Genomic DNA, 21,605 nt, shown 5'->3' on the forward strand with positions numbered 1-21,605 from the left:
GTTACTGCTGTTGATTTTTTAAATTTAAATTTCAGTGATACAAGGTGATCCTTTCTTTCTTTCTCTGAACGTCTCAATTTCTGTTCATAACCAAAACATAGTGATTAGAATAGAGGACCAGAGTGTTCGCTGACTTCTAAAGTCTCTGAGGAAATTCTGAGGAAAACTGCTTGAGACGTCTGTAGTGAGTCTCCATAGCAATGGTGGCTGTGTGCACGTGCTTGACACATAACATGTGATTAGTAAATACTGAACTCTGGACCAGAAGAATGAGGAAATAAATGACCCAAGCCATCAGACTGAGGGGAGACATTTCAAAACATTGAGAGTTTTAAGTCACAGACTCCATGAAAGTCAGCAGAATGGCCTGTAGAATTTTGGAGAGGAGAGATCCATTCTAGTCTATTGATGATATGGCCTTTTATCCCTTTGGGTTCCAGGTAAATGTTTTAAGAACTATGTTGAACTTTGATGTCAAGACACTATTAAGCAGGACATTTAAGGACACCAGCGAGCTCTTGCATGAATTATGCATGTATGAAACTAATAAATGGTCACAGACCGTGAGATGGATAGCTCTTAACTATGCTTGTTCGAATTAAATGGCAAATCTTAGCACACAGAGACTTTGAGAGAACCACTTATCATTTTTATTTCCTCTGTTACCCATCACACAATGGAGAAACCATCTCTAGGCTCAGGGGTGAATGATATGCACCTTGATTTTTAGAACACTAAAATTGTCTGTTTCCTCCCTGGGAGTATTGTGTACACATGGAAAATTCAAAACTGCAGAAGAGGGAAAAACGAGACAAATCAACCCCGTGTTATGATTGAAAATTAGCTGCTATTAATATTTATGTTCAATTTAAGTCAGGCATTCATTTGGTGCTTTTCAAACACAGCAGTCCTGGGTGCTGTGGGAACCAGAAGGCTCCCTTTAAGAGTCACAGAAGTAACTGTAGTTACTTCAGGAAGGGCCTGGCATGATGCATGTGTAGTAGTGAAGAACAATGTGGCTAATTCTGCAGGAAGGGTGAGGGAAGGCTCACGGTGCAGCCCATTTAGACTGTAGCTCAAAGACAAGCAGGAGTATGGGAAGCTGAGATAGTGTGGGAATGGAGAAGATACCTCAGAGCCAGGGATGCAGGCAACAGTGAAGGGTGGAAGGAGACTTCATGTTCAGGGCACAAGGATGCAGCTTGATGCGGCAGAAGCAAAGAATGATGGGAAGAGAAGAATAAGGGAGCAACACACCTGGAAATGCTCACTACTGACACTGTGAAGCGCTTTAGGATTTGCTGATCTGGCCCCTGCCTAACAGCCACCGCAGATTAATAGCTCATTTCAAGGTGTTCAGCTTTCCTTGGCACAATTACTCAAATATATTGTCCTAAGAGTCAAAGATTTTTCTGGAGAATCAAACTTACATACTTTTGGAGAAAAACCTTGAACTGAAATCAGTAGACTCTTAGTAGCAACTGGCACTCAGGAGAATCCAGTGTACCCTGAGTTCTCTGGACGTGAGTACGTATCTGTTAAGTGAATGAATGTGTACTTACAAAGCTTTATAAGAGTGGAAAAGAATGAAGAGCTAAGAGTCCGGGGAAGGCTGGATGTCTCAGTCACTGTGGACTTGAACTTCTTAATCCCTCCAGGGCATCTGTCACCACCACAGAAGAGAGTCATAGTGAAACTATCTGAGTTCTTAAAAGGGACAAGTGAAATGCGAACATCAGATTCTAAATGAATGGGCTTCACAATTTTAAAGACACACACATTGAACAATGAGGATAGTAAAGCCTTTCATTTTCCACCTGTGGCTTTTTGTCTGCATGAAAGACTTTCAAAGGTAGCGACTGTGAACGTAGAATGATGTATAGTCAAACTAAACCCTTAAGATGATGTTCGCTGACTTCCTCCCAAGATACCCAGGCTGTCTTGGTTTTGCTTTGGTCTTAATTCTCCATTTTGCTACAGTTAAATATTCCAGCCTTTTCGCAGGGTTAAAATGCGTTTGAGGGGGGAGGTCACACATAAAGTGGTCAAGAGCAAACTTGAAACATATTAGAATTGGTAATTAGGATGACTTGAATTCAAAGTACCGGAATTTCTTATGTTGGCTTTAGCTCTAATTTTAGTTAACCTGGTGATGGTAAGGTGTATTACCAGATATGGTCAATGAACTACATTCCCATTAAGATAATAAGACATGTGTTTGAATATGTAATATATTTTAATTGGCAATTTCCATAACATTCAATATAGTATCTGTAAAACGAGAATAGAACCAGAACTCCACAGTCCTTTGAATGAGTAAGAGAGGCAACCAAGAGAGGCAAAGCATACAGCTTCGCAAATGGTCTTGTGCCCACATTTTTTATCTAAACTGGTAAGATGAAATCCTGAAGCCGGGCGTGGTGGCGCACGCCTTTAATCCCAGCACTTGGGAGGCTGAGGCAGGCGAATTTCTGAGTTCGAAGCCAGCCTGGTCTACAGAGTGAGTTCCAGGACAGCCAGGGCTGCACAGAGAAACCCTGTCTCGAAAAAACAAAATCAAACCAAAACCAAAACCAAAGACAAAAACAAAAGATGAAATCCTGAGGCTCCTCCATCGCACCCTGTATATCTGACTCTCTAGGAGTCATCACGGAGGCAGCAAGGAAGCAAGTAATGATATATTTTTTATCCTGGATAATACTCTACAGTGGTAACCCAGAAGTCCCAAGGCCCAACACTGCTGAAAGCTACCCAACATCTATAGATGTCTTAGGCCCAATAATCACCTATAGGCCATGCTCTGTGCAGCAGAAATCGTCTATAATAAATGTTGCCTGTCTCCTTCACTCAGTCCCAAGAAGGCCAAGCAAGTACTTGGTTTTGCTATGTGTGATACTCCTTCTGTATATTAAACCATGTACACTGATTTCAAACATCCTTCCAGGGACGATTTGAACCGTTATGTACTCTGGCAAGAAAGCATTGGTACTTTGTGCTGCCAAAGGGCTTCTCTAAAGGTTTCTGCTTCTCTAGAGGGTATGTGCTTCTCTGTCATACAATGGCTTGCAGGCTTGGGATTCTATCATTCTTTCTCACTTCATGGTCAGTGAACCCTGCCATGAGAATCAGCTGGACTGGGTCAGCAGAAGTCATTGTTAAGCCACAGCCCCCTATGAGACAGTCACTATGAGACAGTCACTATGAGACACTCTTTGCCCTGGGGTCCTTGGCTGTCCTGATGCTTTTTCTATATCTGTCAGGCTTGACTCCTAGCTTAAGGGCCTTATTTGCCCTTAAGCAAAGGGTCCTTTTCCTTTAAACTATTTTTAAATTCTTTAATCCACTGCTATGCTATTCCAACACCCATCCCTTTAAGTACTCGCCACTAATTATGTCCTCTCACCAAAGCCAAATTCTGAGCTCTGAGGTAATGAATCCTTTTCAAGGTGATCATGTTTAGCTCTTTAGGCTGCACACACTTTCCAGAAATGCCCAAGACCCAGGAAGCATCTGCCCGGGGAGGTAAACTTCTTGAAGTCAGTAGCCGGTAATAGGGGCAGCCTTGTGCTCTTCCTCTGGGGCCAGCGAGATAGTGTCATGGCTTAATTTCAGTTTCTCTTCCACTGTGGAGAACAAGATGTCCTCATGGCTTCAGGTGTGTGAGCTCCCTCATAGTCTCCTCCTTCCCTCTCTGGCCTCTGTATGTCACAGGCAGGACTGTGAGGACTAAGTCAGACAGGTCTTCAGTTACTATCGAGTCTCGTTCTAGAAAAGGTCAGCCCTTTCTGAGGTTAGCCTCCTAGCCTGCCCTTGTGGCCTCCCTGGGATCTTGGCTGACTTTTGGGTATCATGTTTTCTCATGGATGAACTGTACCCTACAGCGTAGTCTGTGAATTAGAAGCCAGGAAGTTTTCTTTGACCTTGAAAATAGAGTTTTCTCTTTCTGTTTGGAGCTGTCCTGTTTTCAAGGCAGCTGCTTCCCATGGTGCTGGGGTGGGACTCTAGCTTCCTTCCTCAAGGAGCGCTGAAACATTTGAGAGCTACCACGAGGGCATTTCTTGGACAGCTTCAAGCAGCACAAGTTGTCTTGGGTAAGGGCAGGTACTAGACATCTATATACTTTCAATTTGGGAGAATCTTAGTATTCCCGGAAATAGTTCCTTGGTGATATTGTGGCTGGCAGCCTGACACCAAAGCAAGCTGTCCTCCATTGAGGTAAAGGTGATAGGGCAGTCTGTCACTCCAGAGAGTTCCTTCACATTACAAGGTCTTTCCCTGTCCTCCCTCCAGATCGTGTGTGAGGAGCAGCTTGATCCTCACCCAGAAGGGACCCCACAGTTGTTTTTACACAGCTGTTTCTTATATCAGGCCAGAGTGCATCCGAGAGTTCTGAATACCATTGGGAAGGACCGTCTGCCACCTCACCATCTGCGGGCATAAGTCAGGGGAACTCGCAGAGAGTCTGAAGCTGAGAACTGGGATTTTATGTCTCTGTTCGGTTGTGCTTTGACACTTTTCCCAAGACTGCACATGATGAACACAGCTGCAAGCACACAAACGTGCTTTTTCAGACTTTGGGTGGGGAGAGGTAAAAACTCAACCTGTTCAGTCCAGATCCAGGGCACTTGATTTGCATAACAATTAAGGCTAGGCAGGCTGTAGCTTGGAAGCCTTACCACGCATGCCCTTCAGTTCTGACTAGCTGGAGTTCTCCATCATTTAAGGCCCTGCCTTGCTCCGTGTTAGGAAAAGCTCTTCTCGCCTTCTCTTGGTGATGGTCCCATTTGTTGTTTTCCTTCTGCACACCATTTGATGAAGCCTGTAGCGCTTACCAGGTACCCAGAGCTTCACTGATTTTCTTAGCTTGCACTATGCCGGCAAAGGATACTTTTCATAGCTGAAACTATTAGCATCTCTTCGTCTAGGCAGCACGCCCCTGCTCCAGATAACCAACAGCAGGAAGCATTATTGCTTCCTCTGTGCTAGGTTTCAGCACCCTTTAAATGCTCACTGACCTTCTAAAGCACGTTTTGATGGTTTCTCCATTTTACAAATGATGAAACTGAGGCACAGAGAGATTAAATCCATTTGGTGAAGAGCACACATTTAGCTAAGCAATAAAAGTGACATGTCCAATGAAAGCCACCCAGTTGTATGAGAGGAAAAGGCTTATAATTCTCATGTTTTGTTGACATCACTCAGGGTCACAGAATTACTAGTCTTGACCTATGCTTGTCTCATCTCCAAAAAAACTGTCTTGTTCAGGATACTTTGTGACTGTCTTTATTGACAGCTTTGATTTGTATTTAAAACAGGCTCTAGACTCTATTTTGAAATCCAGTATTTACGAAACCACACTATTTTTAGGTCCTATAGCCTCCATTAGGTATCTGGAGACATGGGATGGTGTTTGTTTGATTTTTCATATACTCATGTAGGAGTCTCATTATGTTGCTTAAGTGATTTTCTTTCTACAACCCACTACTTATTTTGGCCACCCATACTATGCTAGTTACATGGATACAAGGCAGATAATGGAAACGATTGCTTGGTGAGTAAGAAAGTATATTACCAAATCAACACATATGGTCTATAACACGTATTTGTTTCAGTTACCTGAAACAATGGACCAATGTCCTACATCAGCCTGATCGATGAATGAATCCTACACAGAATTTTAATAGGATGTCACTTCCGGTTTTATGACTGTCCCTTTCTTGATGGAAGTGTAGACTCAAAAGTTCACGTGCTTGAGTGCTGGCTTCTTGTTGGACTGGGGTGAGCGCATGGAATACAGCGAGGGCTCTCAGAGCCCCTTGAAGCTGCAAGGGCATCCCCTTGCCCTCTGACCTTTCTTTTTTCTCACCTGTGAAATGGGGAGGTTAGGTTAAGGGGCGGCTTCAAGTCAGTTGGAAAGTCCTCCCGTGGTCTGAGTTGTGGACATGGCTCACAAGTAAGAGTACTTGGTGCACACACCTGAAGACCAAGACCCGAGGGCAGATCTCTTGGTTCCACTTCAAAGTTTGGCCATTGCTGTCCCTAGAACTGAAATCCCCAGTACTGTGCAGGGAGCAGACAGGAGGGTTCCTGGTGCTTGCTGGCCACCTGTCTAGTGGAAAAAGAGTAACAAGCTTCAGGTTCCATGAGAGACCTTGTTTCAGAGGAAAGTGGGGGACAGGACATTAGACATCATTGGACATTGAACAGGACATTAGACATCATTGGGTGCATGCACAGATGTGTGCATGTACAGATGTGCATAAACCACACACATACAATACACACACACACACATGCCACACACATTCAATTCCTGTAATACCATGGCTAGCTCTATAGGCAATCTATAATACTAGTTTTGAACTCTATGTCCCTTATTTTTGTTGAGTCTTTGTGTATTGTATTCCAGGTGAGTTAGTTCCTTCTTGGCATGCCTATCTTAAAGGATTTCAGTGGGGGATTCAGAGAGACCCTGGGAACTTAAATGCTTTGGATAATAACCCAGTGAAAGATGCATTAAATAATAATGACGTTTACCCCTGTGGAAAGTTAGCTGAAAGGTGTTGGGTTTCCCACCACCGCGCCATGCCACCCCTCCAAAAAAGAGCAAAGCTAAAAAGAGAGTTTGATCTCGGACTTTATGGAACTCCTCGGAACTCTGCAGTGTCAATAGCAGCTTTGTCCTGCTGAGGGTCAGGTTCCCACAGTTGGGGTAGGGCAACCGTGCTCTTCCCCCTGACGTTTTATCAAACACACAGAATGGGGCAGTTCTTTAGACAAACATACGGTTTTGTGTCCCAATTGCTTCCACTTTGTTAAAAGCCCCTTCGAATCAGAGACCTTCTATGTGGGGCAGCAGACTCCAGACACACATGTCCCCAAGTTAACAGATGCCTTATCTGTTTACTTGCGTAAACCATCCTCCAAGTTTGTGTGTCCTGCATCTGAGTCAGTCTCTCACTGAGGGTATTTTTAGCACCTCCTTACTCCGTTGAGCTCCTCTTAGGAAGTGTGATTCAAAAGGGTCAGATAGTTGGCCTGTACTTAGGGGAAAACTTTGAGAGAATTCCTAAGGCCTTGGCCAGGGACTGGCTTTCCCCAAAAGAACTGGCTCTTCATAGCATCTTTGCCACATAAGGGCTTGTGTGAGGTCCTGGGCACCAGTTGATGGCTGTCTTACCCGTGACAGATGGTCAAGACTTCAATTTCAGCAAGTGATCCGATGCTGGGGGGTAGGCAGGGGATTCTGCTAGCAGGCCAAGTGGCAGGGCAGCTTAGGCTAACAGTGATCCAGTGTGTGCCTGGCATAGCTTTAAAGGTGATCCAATGTGTGCCCGGCATAGGTTTTGTGCTAACGATGAGCTGCTGACAGGCGCCCTGAGTCCTGCTCATCTTTGAGGCAGAAGATCCCTGGCTCCCTTGATGTTTTTCTCTCTGGCAAAGCCAGTGTCCTGTTTGCCTTGTCTTTCAAAATCCATTTTGGCACCAGATGGAACCCCTCACGGTGGCTAGCAGTTGTCTGAGTTCAGGATGCCAGAGGATGTGCTGACAGCTCCTTCTAACACAACCTGAATCTGGCTGTCAGGCCTGGGCTCAAATGGCTTAAACACGTACAGGCGGCAAGTATTACCAACCACAGGGAGACAGGCAGGGGGGCCCACTGGAGGGAGACTAGCAGTGATATTCCTCCCCAGCTTGTTGTTGCCTTGGGTGGGAGATGATAATCCTGTGGTTCCCATAGTATATATTGCTATAGTTTGGATGTGAATCCCACACTGGGAACTTTTATAAAAGCTGTGGCTTTTACACCTCTCTGCACCACACAGCACAAAATTTCATTGTCGTTAGAATGGGGATCATCCCTCTCTGGACCTGGGATGATTTTCATATAGAGCCCAGCCCCTGCAATATGAGTATCTCATTACCACTACCTTTAGCATAGTTGATAATGTCTGAAAGCCACATGTAGCTGGTTTGGTCACCTTCTGAGGCTCAGAGGAACAGGACAGTGTAAGTGCCTGGTTGAACAAGGACTGATTGACCGAGTGGCTGGAAAGCTAACATGCACAGTGGCAGAGCGGATCTGGGCATGGAGGAGGCCCAGGGTGGATTCCGTTATACACAGCTGGACTTTAGCAGTGAGTCATTCATCCTAGACAGAGGTCGATAAGCTTTGGCCTCTGTGGAGAGGCCCTGGAAGTAGGGGTGAACCATTATCAGAGGCCTTCTCATTGATGGGCTTTGGGAGTTGTGTCATTCGAAATGACTTCATTTAAGAAGACTCTTACACTGCTAGGTCTTATCATTTTGTTTGAAAAAGTCATTGTTTCTCGTCAATGCTCCTACATATTCCCTCCCATTCTAAGGGAGCAAGGAGAACAGTTATTGTTCTAAAATGTGTATGTAGAAGCTGTTTGAATGTGGTGTGCCTTCATGCAGTGCCTTTATGACAGAGGATCACGGGGGCTACATTGCTGACAGACATTTTTCTCAAAACTAAATGCAGATGGACACATCATGGAATGCTAGTTTTGCGTAAGTTATTGATACTGACTTGATGGTTTTATTCTGGTGGGGCTCTAAAGTGGGGCAAAAGCTAAAGACGAAGGTATATCTAGAAGAATTTCATTGACCAGTATTTTAATGCATTCCATAGAGATATCTTGGCTCTAAAAGTAGAAGAGTATGTAGAATATAGATGGACATAAAAATCCTCTATTACTCCCAGATAGAAAACAGATGGAGGGATTTAACGGAGGACAACCAGTATGAATGTCCTAGTGCAAACTCTCCATTATGGGCTTGTATCACTGGAGTGGTTACTTAGCGGGACCAAGTTCTGTATCCCACACATCAGGGAATTTTTGACAATTAAAATACATTCACCGATTTAAGTGGGATTTCTTTAACCAATTGGAGACTGTCATCTTTACAAAACAACAGCAACGGCAACAACAACTATAACCAAGCAAAGCCTGTCGCTCTCACTATAGAACTTATTCAGAAACTAAGGTGGGTAGAGAGGCAGGAAGGTCCAAGTTCACTCAAAAATAGCTTTTGTTTAAGGCATATATCTGAGAAAAAAATGATGTGGCAGTATTGGAGAAGTTGGAAAGGTTTAGCCAGTATGTCACTCCTTCTACCCATCCCAAGGCTCTTAACTTTGAACATTTTATTTGGAGATGCTAAGATTTAAAGCATTTACAGTCTCCTTGTATTTATCTTGTGTACGCTTTGCCATTCATCACTTGTGAACTTATAACACGTAAATTATAGGCTGTGCTTGGGGACCATGGGAATTCTCAATTAGATCCATTTGGACCCCATGTTAAATTATGATGAAGACTTGCTCTCTGAATAAAAACACTCCCTTGGGAATTTTTGCTTCTTTTGTGAGATCTGTTGGCAGTTTCAGAGTGTTCATTTCATAGAAAAAATGCACCCTGGGATGCAATATCAAGCAAGACTTGTGCCTCAAATATAATATAGATTCTAATCCCACCCTGAGTTTTGCAGGAAAGCCAGGAAGAAAAGAGGGTGTGTAACTTGGAAGCGATTTCTGACTCTGAGTTCCTTGTTAGGATTGAAACACTGACCACCATCTTTGTTTCTCCACAGATTCTTCCTGAAGTTTTTCCTTAAATGCAACCAAAATTGCCTAAAGAATGCAGGAAACCCACGTGACATGCGGAGATTCCAGGTGAGTCCCTCTTGCTTTTCTTATATCTTAATCATGACTTGAACATGAAGAGATGAGGGGAAAACTTTTTTTTTCTTTTCTTTCTTTCTTTTTTTTTTTTTTTTTTTGGCAGAAGGTATGGAGGATAATTGTTTCTCTAGAGGTGAAGAGCAGGTGAGGCCACTGGTCCCCCAGGCATCTCTGCAATCTCAGAGTTGTTTTTGTTAGACAAAAATTGGGGCTGTACCACCTGCGCCCACTGATGAAGGCAGCTGTGTCCTTAGAACCTCATCTTGGCTTCCTGTATGGACTCACGTGATGAGACAGGCACAGATTAAGTCAACTACACAGAGACGATGGCTTTATTTGCTAAAATTTTTGTAAGTAGAGCTTTGTTGAGGAAGAGCACCAGGAAGTGACACCAGGAATCCCCACTCTCATTCTCTACTGTCTCTCACAATCTCAATCTCAGCAGCTGCTAGCACCAACTACAGCTTGTAAGTGGACCCTTGAGAAGCAGACCATATCTATACCCTCTGTTCTGCTTCAGGAATGCCCCTGTACCCCACATGTACATATTAATAAATATCTTCCAGATCTGCAGCCGTTTAAAGCATACTAACCTGATAGAATATGCCAAAGGGCTGAAAACCTAAAACCAAATGGAGTGACGTCTCAAACACGGGTGTTTTAAGAATGCTAGACACAATACTACTGCAACTTTATGTGTTGAGAATCCCCTAGGACCTTGTTAAAGTACTGATTGGGATGGGGGTAGGGTGGGGCTGGAATTCTATGTTTTTAACAAGCTCCCAGGTGATGTAGAACCAGGGAACAGATCGCAAGTAGCAAAGTTAAGTCCCTGCCCTGCACTGCTCTCTGTCTCACTTTGTGGGTAAGGTATTTGCCCTGTCAACGTTATGCGTGCTTGCTCAACCTGTCACAGAGACAGCTTGCTGTTGAAAGTTCGCTCCTACGCCAGTTTAGTCAGCTCAAAGTGCAGTTTTAAGTGTATAGGCGCCAAAAGGTGCTTGATAAATTTCAGCTACGGGATCTCTGAAGGGAAATGAGTTTCTGAGCATTGATTGTGGATGTCAATATCATAGTCTTCAAAATGATTTTTTTTAAAAAAGAAAGTGAGACTTATTAGTCTCATTAAAGAATAAATCCAGTGAAAGGATGTTATCGTCTCCTGAGATCTTAGAGAATTTCTATAAAATCATGTTAGCCTTACCACATTTAGTCTTGATAGAGCTGTATCTGGAGAATCCAATAAAGTTTTAGTTTCTTAGAAACCATTTCCTGTCCACCTCTGCCTTCAAATGGTGATGCTACTGTTTTCAAAGTATCTTTTTCAGCTTATGCTATTTGATAGCTTGCTGCGGTTTTAAGATGTATATTTCCTTTGGTCAAGTTTGAGTAAGGAACAAATATATACAGGCAATTTGAATGAAACAATTTGTGTATAATAATCATGTCTCATGACTTTGTCATCACCTATACTATATCCCTCAGGTCAGTAGCACTGGGTGGACTTTGGTGATACTGGGGGCTGGTGCTTGTAGAATATTTATGTAGAGTTTTACAGGACCTGCTAGTGAGTGTGGGTCTTAGAAATATAGCTCTGAGGCAAGACAAGAAGTCATTTTAGTATTTTCTTTTTGAGCATTGGGGAAAAAAGCCACCACTTGTTTATAAGATAGGGTATAAATGATAAAGTTCAGCTTTGAGGGAAAATTTGAGAGATAAATTTCATTAAGCACTTAATTTAATCTAGAACTTCTCAACTTGAGCATAGTGAGTCTCTCTCTCTCTCTCTCTCTCTCTCTCTCTCTCTCTCTCTGTGTGTGTGTGTGGTGTGTGTGTGTGAGTGTGTGTGTGTGTGTGTGTGTTCTGTGCATTATAGGATGATCACTTAAACCACAGTGTTGGAATAGCAATAGAGAATAGCCCATTTTCCTTCACATTACTAATGAAGGGTCTCTAGACATTATTAGATACCATTGATAAAAAGAAGCGAGACAAAGTGACCCCTGATGGAAAGCTACTGGTTCGTCCCTACACTTGATGACCTTTGACTAAGTTCACGGTGACAGCATTGGTGCTCTAGTAACTGCATCCTTTGATTAGGAATAATTGTCTTCCTACCCAAGGTCTATACTGACCTTTAAATACACATGACTGATGTGAATGCTGGCAGCACTTTTGCCTTTTTGACCCCCACAGAGATTCTAAATAGAAAGAGCTTTCTCCAAAGGAATAGCTACCTTGGCCACCACAGACACAAGCCCTGGATTAAGAGAAATTATGTTTTTATCAGCCAGGACAAACTTCTTATTGGATCTTGGGTTCAACCTACTGTGTTTCCATCACCCACTCTGAGCAGTGGGAACTGTAGGCTGAAGGTCTTTGAAACCTGGTTCAAGGATTCAGTTTAGCTGTCTAGTTGCTTGGTTGAACCTTAAGCCCATGACCTCCACAATGAACTCATGATCGCCCTCATTTATTTTTTCTCTCCTTGTCAAACTGGCTTCTCCTCCTTTCTTCTCTGCTGTGGTTTATTTCTAGCTAACTCCTTTAATTTCTGGTAAATGACTGTTTATACCAGTATCTGTATTCAGTTAATTCCATATTCATATGTGTAGATGCTATGTCTACCTTTAAATATATCCATGGACATTGCTGTTGATGATGATGATAATGATGGTGATGATGCAGAAGATGAAGCTAACATTTATTGAGTGCTTATTTCATGACAGGTATAACGTAAAATGTTTTACACGAATTATAGCTATTATCAGAGCATCCCTATTAAAAACATGCAAATATGGATTATTCCCATTTCAGCAAGAAAAAAGTGAGCTTAGAGCAGTAAAGGAGTTCTCTACCCCTGTCAAGTGGAGGTTCAAGTCACACACTGTGACTTGGCTATTATCTAATGTTTTGGGATAACAAAGAACTTATCCAGAGTCTGTTGCTAGATACTTGGTGAGGCAAAAAGGATAGCTGTGAACATCCAAAATTCATATCAACACCCTAGGAATAACTGATAGAATCACAGGGGAACTTAGAAAAGTCTTCCCAAAGAGACTTCATGCATGTGGTTGCAACCTAACCCAACTTCATGAAACAGGTGGGCTACAGTCCTGAGTAGTTCCTATTTGTGGGGAAATTTGGAAATGTAGCAACTATATGAGCATAACTCTTGCCACCAATGGCAGTTTGGACCAATTCTCTAGGACAAGAAAGCCCCCTTTGTGCATTGCAATGGAGTGGTGCCACCCTTAGACATCTTGAATTTGAGGTTCCCAAATCTTAGGATCTCAGGATCCAAAAAGGGAAGGGTATGTACAAGTGCATGCACACATTCCTGATATTGACTGAAGGTTCCCTACAGACAAGGGATATTTTTGTCTCTTGTTTTCATAGCAGAGACATTGAGACTCTGGTTTTATGCACTTTTTATGTCCCTGTTGTCCATGAGAAGAACTGAAAAGGGTCTCTTTGGTATGAACAACTCTGATCCACTCTTTGCATATAAGTAATATTGAAAGGCCAACTTCCAGAAAGTACTGACAGATGCATCCTTCATGGCCCAAGAGATGGCATTCATCAGCTGTCCTTGATGTGGCTTCTCTTTTGTCTCTTTTGTATGTTTCCCTGATCAGTCCTATCTTCACACAGTCAAGCTACTTTATGTCTCCTCAGAAGAGCAATCAGAGACCCATGTAGGTGTCCCAGAAAGACATAAGAAAGGTTGTTGATCTCCTGACGTGTGAAGACATTCTGTAAGGCTGACTTAGCCTTACAGTGGCTGGCCTTCTGGTGTGTAAACAGAGACTTAATTACACAGGTCATGTCAATTAGTGTGACCTGAGTGTTCTAAAAAAAATTAATCACTTTCTGAAAAGCTTAGGGACTGTGGCATAAGCCTTGTAGAAAACTTGGTACAATCCTCTTTTTTTTTTATAAAAAAAATAATGGATGTTTTCTTTTTGAAATCCCTAGGCTGCAGTTAAGGCAGCATACCTGCTTAAATACAACAGTGGATACAGGCTTCATTTAGTTGTGGTGGGTGTGGGGGAAGAGCAAAGGAATGAGAAGGGGGGCAAATTGGGGCTAGAAATAGCTCACGACACAGGGAGCAATTCAGTGTGACTAAATGAACCCATTTCTCTAGCTTGACAGTAAAAAGATGCTAATGTTAAGGGACCATGTTAAAGCCATGTCACAGTCTGGCTTTCAACTGACAGGAGCCAGACAATTCAAGGTTCAGATTTAAATCCTGATCCCCCTCTTTCCTTGTTGGGACTGGCAGATGAGAGCGGTGAAGGAGGAGCAAGAATTGGGCTCAAGTTATCATCATAGTAGAAACCACAAGACTGGGAGACTGAAGTAAAATATAAATTTCCAAATTCATCTTCTCCCTTCAGCAAAGTTTTTTTGATAGGCTATAACTCTGCGTCTGTCTAAAAATGCTAGATCTGTGACAACAGCATATATGAATATAGATGTAGGATATATTCTCTCGTTCATGTGTGCAAGCACTCAGCAGTATTTATTAGAATGCTAGGTGGTAAGTCTATAATGACAAATGCAAAAGATAGAGCCTTTGCTCTAATAAAACTGATATTTTGGTTGGGGGGTTATTTTAGGGCAAGAGTCACTCCTGTAACTTATAGACCAAATAATATACCCTGGCTCACATGTAGACCAAAGAATTTCTAATGGCTCACATATAGTAGACTACATGCTGGTGGTCATGCTTTGAAGAATAGATTCCCCCCATAATATTTTAGAGTCTTTTTGTCTTTATGGAGCCAGAGGGGGGTAGGGGATGCATAAACAGCTTACAATAACTTTAGAGTCTTGGCTTAGAAATAGTCCTTGTCATACCTACTCATTTTCTATTGGCTAGTAACCAGTCACATGGCCAGTGTGGGAGGTTTGCCAATGCCTAGTGATAAAGCAGGAAGGAGAGAAAGTAAATGTGTAAGGAATGAGTTTCCATTAGCTGTCACAATGAAGATATGTAAAGATTAATAGTTATAAATAATGGGAAAGTGTGGTTATTGCCATAAAGAACATGAATCAGGATATTATGACAGAGAGAGGGAAAAGATGTACAGAATTAGAGATGGCATCCTACCTTGAAGTGTGAGATCAAGGAGGGTGGTATTGAAGGTCAGAGCTTCGTCTTAGAAGTACTACAGTCAGTTCTTCACACCCATGGATTCTCCTTCTGCAGATTCAACTAAAGTATCATAAAAACCATGCATATGAACTTTATATGCCCCAGTACAGGGGAATGCCAGGGCCAAATGTGGGAGTGGGTGGGTAGGGGAGTGGGGGGGGGAGTGTATTGGGGACTTTTTGGATAGCATTGGAAATGTAAATGAGGAAAATACCTAATTAAAAATTAATTCAAAAAAGAAAAAAAAAACATGCATATGAGCTGAACATGTATAAAACTTTTTTGGTCACCATTCCCCAGATGCACAGTATTTCATAATCCTAGTATCCAATAGTCTAAGTAGAGATCCTTTAACTATATGGGATAATATAATGCTAATGCAAAATATTGCCATTTTAAAGGATCTCTGCTTTCGTGTGTGTGTGTGTGTATGTGTGTGTGTGTGTGTGTGTGTGTGTGTATAACAACTTTCCGCAGATACCAAGAGATGACTTTGTTACATCATTCTTGGAAAAGCCTGACAAAGGCCCTGAGCAGAGCAAACAACTAGAACAAACTCATTTTGCCCTATCTAAACATTCTTCCTTCCCTTCGTCATTTGGATAGGGGATAAAAGAAATCATTAGGTTATTTATCTCAGATTTCTAACAAAAAAAAGTGTTTTTCTTTTCAAAACTGATTTGACACAGGTTATGGCATGAGAGGGCAAGTTTTTAAAGTGAATCATAAGATGGAGAATTTTGTTATTTGCTTTAAAAAGCCAGGGTCTCTTCTAATCAATATTTTATATGCTGTGATTATAGCATTCCTATAATCCACGCTCATGGTGAAGCAGAGTGCTTGAAAGTCACTTAACAAAGAAGGAAGCATTCTCCTCTCCTTTGTCCTCCCCACCTCTGCTCTCTCCCCTCTGGGAGTCTGATCTCCCTCCCCCTTCCCCTCTCCCTTCTCATGAAGAATAATTCCAAGAAGTAGCCTGCTGATTAATTATACTGAAAGCAACTCTATGGTAGCTTCAGAAAACAAGATTAATTCATGAAACATGGTCAAACGTGAGGAATCTTCAACCTGTTTTATGAAATCATCAGAGCTCGCTGGGCCAATCTGTATCTTGGCGTATGCCTTGTTCTGAGCCTTGGCAGACAGTATGCATCACTGAGAAGGGGTCCTTGGGGTGGGATTTGATGAGAGGTGGATGTGCACTTAGCAGAAGTAGCTCCACATTAAGTGTGGCTGCCTCAGAAGAAAATGTAAAATGCAAACAAAGTTGGTTGTGAAGTGTTTGGCAGGACCATTGACTGCCTATGGCTGTTATTCCTGGAGTGGATATTGGCAAAAGAGCTTATGGACCAAACTATTCTACTTTTTAACTTGGAATTTAGCAGGCTGTGGCTATTCTTTAGGCCTAATTGATTCTTTAACCTCTCTCTTCTGATGTTAGGTACTAAACTCTAAACCAATAGGAGCTAAGATCTTGAAAACAAACAAACAAACAAAACTAGTCTGCACTTTGTTTATTGCTACTTCTCTAGCATATGCAATAATATCTGACATATAACACACACAAGGTAGATTCAGCTTATTCCTATGATTGGTGTGTCTGTGGTTACACACTAGTGAGTGATGGGCTTGGAATCCAATAAGGACTATCTGATCCTGGAATCCTAGTTGTTGACCAGAGTTACTGTGTCATGTTCAAGTTACAGAAAGTGCCTGACCTTTCTCCCTGTTTACTTCAATGAGTAAGCACAGAGTACTAGTGAAGTACCAGCGACACCATCAGAAGTCATCAAGAGGTGTCTACACCCGCTGTGTGAGGGATGAGATTTAGCACAATCTCAGCTCAGACGCCAGGAAGGCCAGGAGCTGATCTGGTTTCCACAGGTTTCCAACTCCTTCTGTACAGATGGGAAGGATCTGCTCCTGTCATCCTCTCCAGAGAGAATCTAACTTTGCCCTGAGCCTCCAGCCTAGATTTAATTCAGTTAGCCTCTCTCTGCCTCCAGCAGTTCCACTCTGTTACATCCTGGAGGTTCACACGTCCTCCATAATTTTTAATGACTTATTGGGGATCTCTCAACCAGATAGAAACTAGCAATCAGGCACATTTCTGAGAATATCTCATTTCTTATCAGTCAAGGATATTTTAAAGGACAAAGTTAATGAAGACCTAACTGCTGCAGACCATTTTTACGTAAATAATATTTAAGCTGTCACTAGGCACCTCAAAACCACCCATTTGTATTGGAAGAAACCAGCGAGAAAGGCACCCAGGTAGACTCAAGTCAGGAATCCATACCATTGTGAGTGAAAACTCATTGAAAAGCTGGACGCTTTGCTTCAGGTTCACCTATGCTTAGAATTTGTCCTCTGGCTTTGAGGTCACTTCAAAATACCCCAGGATTGCCAATATGAGCAGTGTCGTAACTATAGAGAATCCGTTACCATTTTTTTCCCATAGGAACCTCCGTGATGATATTACTTTTCAATCTGATGGTATTTATAGAGAAAAAAATCATACTTCCTACTTTAAAATGATTTAAATGTAAAACCTACCAGCTCAGAGATGATCACAAGCACGGCACAAGCAGCTTTCCCATACCGTGTTGGCATGCCCTCAAACAAGTAAAGTTACCAAATACTTGTATGCAGCCTTATTTTCATTATATCATTTTATTTATGATTATGGGCTGGAATGGGTATGTTCACATGGGAGCAGCAACCTGTGGAGTCTGGAGGTGTCAGATTCCCCTGGAGCTGCAGTTGTAGATGCTGGAAACCAAACTTGGGTTCTCTGCAAGATCAGTAATTGATCTTAACAGCTGAACCCTCTTTTCTGCCCCAGTGCAGCCTTATGTTGGATGTGTTTGGCCTCTGCTTTCTGCAGTATCATTCCCCTTTACTATGCTTAAGAACTCTAAGCCAGAAGCCACGAGTAGTCTTGAGTATCTTGTGATTCCACTGTTTGCTGGACCTGCTCAAGAAGTAGTTTGGTCTTTGAAGAACATCAGACTATTTTTATACAATAATTTAAAGTTTGCAAAAATAATGACTCCATGGAAGTTCTTATATGTAGTCACAGTGTCATTGCCTTGCCTTGCCTTCCCTACAGAATGATACATTGGTGGTAGAGTGCCAATTCCAGGTTATCACCAATAACCGAAGCCCAAGGTTATGGTAGGCCTCTCTTTGCATTGTAAGTTCAAGAGATGAGGACAAACAAAGCACAGCTATGTGTCCAGCAATACACTGTTATACAAGATAGTGTCACTGCCCAAAAATTCTGTCCTCTACCAATTGATTCATGCCTCCTGCCCCCACTCCTGGCAAGCACTGATTTTTTTTTTTTTACAGTCTCCATAGCTCTGCCTTTTGCAGAATGTCATTTACTTGCAATCATACAGTATATAGCCTCTTCAGATTGGCTTTTCTCCCCCATTTGGTAATATGCATTTAAGATTCCTCCATGCCTTTTTGTGGTTTGACAGCTCATTTCTTTTTATCACTAAATGATATGCCATTGTATGGATTACTAGTTTGTTTATCCATTCACCCTTTGAAGGACATCTTGGTTGCTGATGTCTTATATTTCGTTAAAAAAAAATTGATGTAATTGTAGAGGCGCACAGAGTGAGTTGGTATGAGTAGCATTGAGAGATTCTCATGCATCCTTTGACCAGTCTCCTTCAAGATTTTACAACGGTATAGAATAACATTAGAGCCAGAATAGGGACCTTGACAGCATCTGCCCATCTTACCCAAATCTCCCTGAATGAGCTTACACTCATTCCTGTGGGGATATTTCTCAGTTCTGTAAAGTTTCATTGCAAGTATATAGCTTCACCTATCTACTACCACCGTCAACACATTGAGCATCTTCATATCCAAATCATGTCTCCTCTTGCTTTTCAACAGTACCCAACCCCACATTCTTTCTGGTTGTCCTAATACCTTTTATTGGTAGGAAAGTGGTAACATTGGATTAGGGCCCAGCTCAGTGGCCTCATTTAATGTAATAATAAAAGCCCTACCTAGTAATCCCACCATTCCAAAGCACTGGGAACTAGAGATCCAACATATAAATTTGGTAGTGGTGATAGGAAACTTTAAGTCCTTTGGAACTGGCTTTTTTTGTTCACTCTGCATACTTCTTTGGAGATTAAAGGAGCTGTACCAGTGGTTTTCTGCTTTTTCTTCCTGTGTAGTGTTCCATGAATTGTTTCTCAGTTACTTTTTCATTCAAGTGCTTCAAGTCACTGTTTTCTCAATACCTTTGTTACTGAGCTGGGGGAGATGGCTCAGTGGTCAAAGCATTTGTCCAGCAAGGAAGAGGTTGAGAGTTCAGATCTCCAGAAGCCCGTGTAAATGTAGGGTGGTAGGCCTGGTGGCATACCCATGATGCCCGCTGGAGAAAGCAGAGGCAGGGAGAATTCCCAGAGTAAGCTGTCTGGTAAGAAAATCTCTATCTGTGAGCTCTGGGCTTGATTAAGAGATCCTGTTCCTTAATCAATAGAAAACCTAAAGTTGAGTTCAATGTCAACTGTGGGCCTCCACATGCACTGGAATAGTTACTAAAACAAAAGCATGCCTGCACACACATGCATGCCACACACACTTTTAAAAAATTAAAAAAAAAAAGCTAAAGAAAAAATGAAAAGAAATACCTGGGTATTAGAGTCAGCTTTTACAGTCCATGGATTAATGCAAAAATACAAAAAGCTGAAACCCTAGGGAAAGAAACCATGAACCAAACCAACTCTGCTAAGCATTTCCTTCTATGGAGTTACCACATGTAACTTACATAGGTACTTTCGAAAAGTAAGGCTTGTAATCTTCCAAAATTAATTTACCAGAGTGACTAATTTATGAAGAAGAAAATATGTTTTGCCATATATTATAAACTTAAACATTGGCAGTGCTTTGACACCATGTGTGTCCTCTGGCTTTATTCCAGTTTGAGAAATGCACAGGGATAGGAATTTTGAGTCCTTGTATTGGTCATAATTGCTTGCTCCATGCAAGCCACTGCTGCTGTTACTGTGATCTTCTGCCTGCCCACCATTGAGTTTAGCAGCTTGTGTCTGTTTTGAAAATCTGCTCGTGGGGCTGAGGTTCCGCTTCATGAATCATAGATGATATAGTTAGGACATACAAGGTCTCTCGTGTGATAGGGAACGAAGGACAGCCTGAGAAATGAGGAGGGAGAACTCCCATGACAGAACTTTCTAGAAATCCTGCCTGGGGAGAAACATTGGGAAAACTAGACTACTAAGCTGTCTGTTTTGTGGATTGTTTTCTAAGCAGTGAGGTTTCACTTAGTGTCAAGCTTAGAATGTAGCAGGCTAAGATGGAGATGTCTTCTAGAAAGTGAAATTATTCAATCCAGTAGGAAGGACAATTTGCTAGAGTTCTCAGTTGTGTCAACTCATGTCGTGAGAATAGGTCTTTCAAACTGGGAGATCCATAGGGCTGAGGGCATTTCTCTCTCTGTCCTCTTATTTAAAATGTCAGTTTCCTTTGAGTCCTTTTAAGGGGAGTCAGGAATCACTGTGTCAGGTGAGGTTTATCAGTCCAATGCTTGTTTGGTCTTACCTGAGAAGTGAGAATGCTCCTTCCCTGCTACTCTGGGGATCAGGAGCCAGGCTTACCACTTAGATAAATTCAGCCTCACAGAATTAGCTTTAAGAATTGGAGACTGTTCTAAATACCATTGGAGTGTCAGGGACAGAGATACAGAAAAGGTGCATTCACCTTCAACTGGTGGCCAAGGTTGCATCCGTGAAGGAATATAGCTATTTTATGTGCAATCCTTCCAAACTCTAAAGTGAAGGAGATACTAATAACAATGCCTTCTGGGGTTTCTAGATCCCAGAAAGAGTGCACTAGGTCAGTTTATGAGCTGCTGATAACACACCAAGAAACTAAAACCACAGTGTAAATTCTCAAGCAAGCTACAGGTAGCTGCAGACCTCCCCTCTTTCTTGTTCTCCTTACAGCCTCATAGCTAATGCCCTCACTTGGAGGGCAGGAGCCTAGACAGAAGCCTCAGGACCATGTAGCATAGCAACTGCATCCCTGAGGATACTGTTAGGAAGAGTGATGCTCCTGCACACATTTCATTTTAAAAAGCCCATTGATTAACACACACACACACACACACACACACACACACACACACACACACACACACACATATATATGTTTAGCCCTAAACCTGTATTTATTTCTATAGATAGAGCTCAACCTCCAGTTTGCCTTTGTGAATAAAATGTCCCAAGTGATTACAGAGCTATTTCAGTAGAATGATAGCCAGTAGAACATTCTGGAGGGTTTAAAATGCTATGTTTGTACTGCTTAGTCCACTGGCCCCCCAGTGCTTGAAATGTGGCTACTTCGACTCAGGAATGGATATTCTACCTAGTGTAAATTTCACTAGCCACCTTTGGACAGTGAAATCATAAAATTTGGAGGGGCTGATTCCAAAAGAGTAAAATTGTAGTCACCACCAACATTCCCCCCACTCTGGGAAGAGAGGTAAAAGGGGAAGTATAAAAGGGTGAGAGGTTTGAATCCAAAAGGAAATTAGTTTTCTATGCTTTTTACTCTCCTAAGTTTAAGGTACGTTTTACTGACAAAATGTGGACAGGCTGTGGGTCCCTTTATCTGCCTTCGCCTGCCAGCAGCTGACTGATTCTTTGTTGATCGATGAGGCTTTTTTTTTTACAATGGGGC

At 42.2% G+C, this 21,605-nt stretch overlaps 1 protein-coding gene across 5 annotated transcripts in view; it reads left to right on the forward strand.

The window, feature by feature from the left end:
- Positions 1-21,605, forward strand: part of Ebf1 (EBF transcription factor 1) — a 390,034-nt gene that overhangs the window by 239,128 nt on the left and 129,301 nt on the right. For all 5 annotated transcript variants that reach the window (XM_021175729.2, XM_021175730.2, XM_021175728.2 and 2 more), the window contains exon 7: positions 9,619-9,700. In XM_021175729.2, the coding sequence (XP_021031388.1) occupies positions 9,619-9,700 (82 nt within the window). The remainder of the gene's footprint in view (positions 1-9,618; positions 9,701-21,605) is intronic.

The sequence above is a fragment of the Mus caroli genome, chromosome 11 (genome assembly GCF_900094665.2).
Source record: "Mus caroli chromosome 11, CAROLI_EIJ_v1.1, whole genome shotgun sequence".
Lineage (NCBI taxonomy): Eukaryota > Metazoa > Chordata > Mammalia > Rodentia > Muridae > Mus > Mus caroli.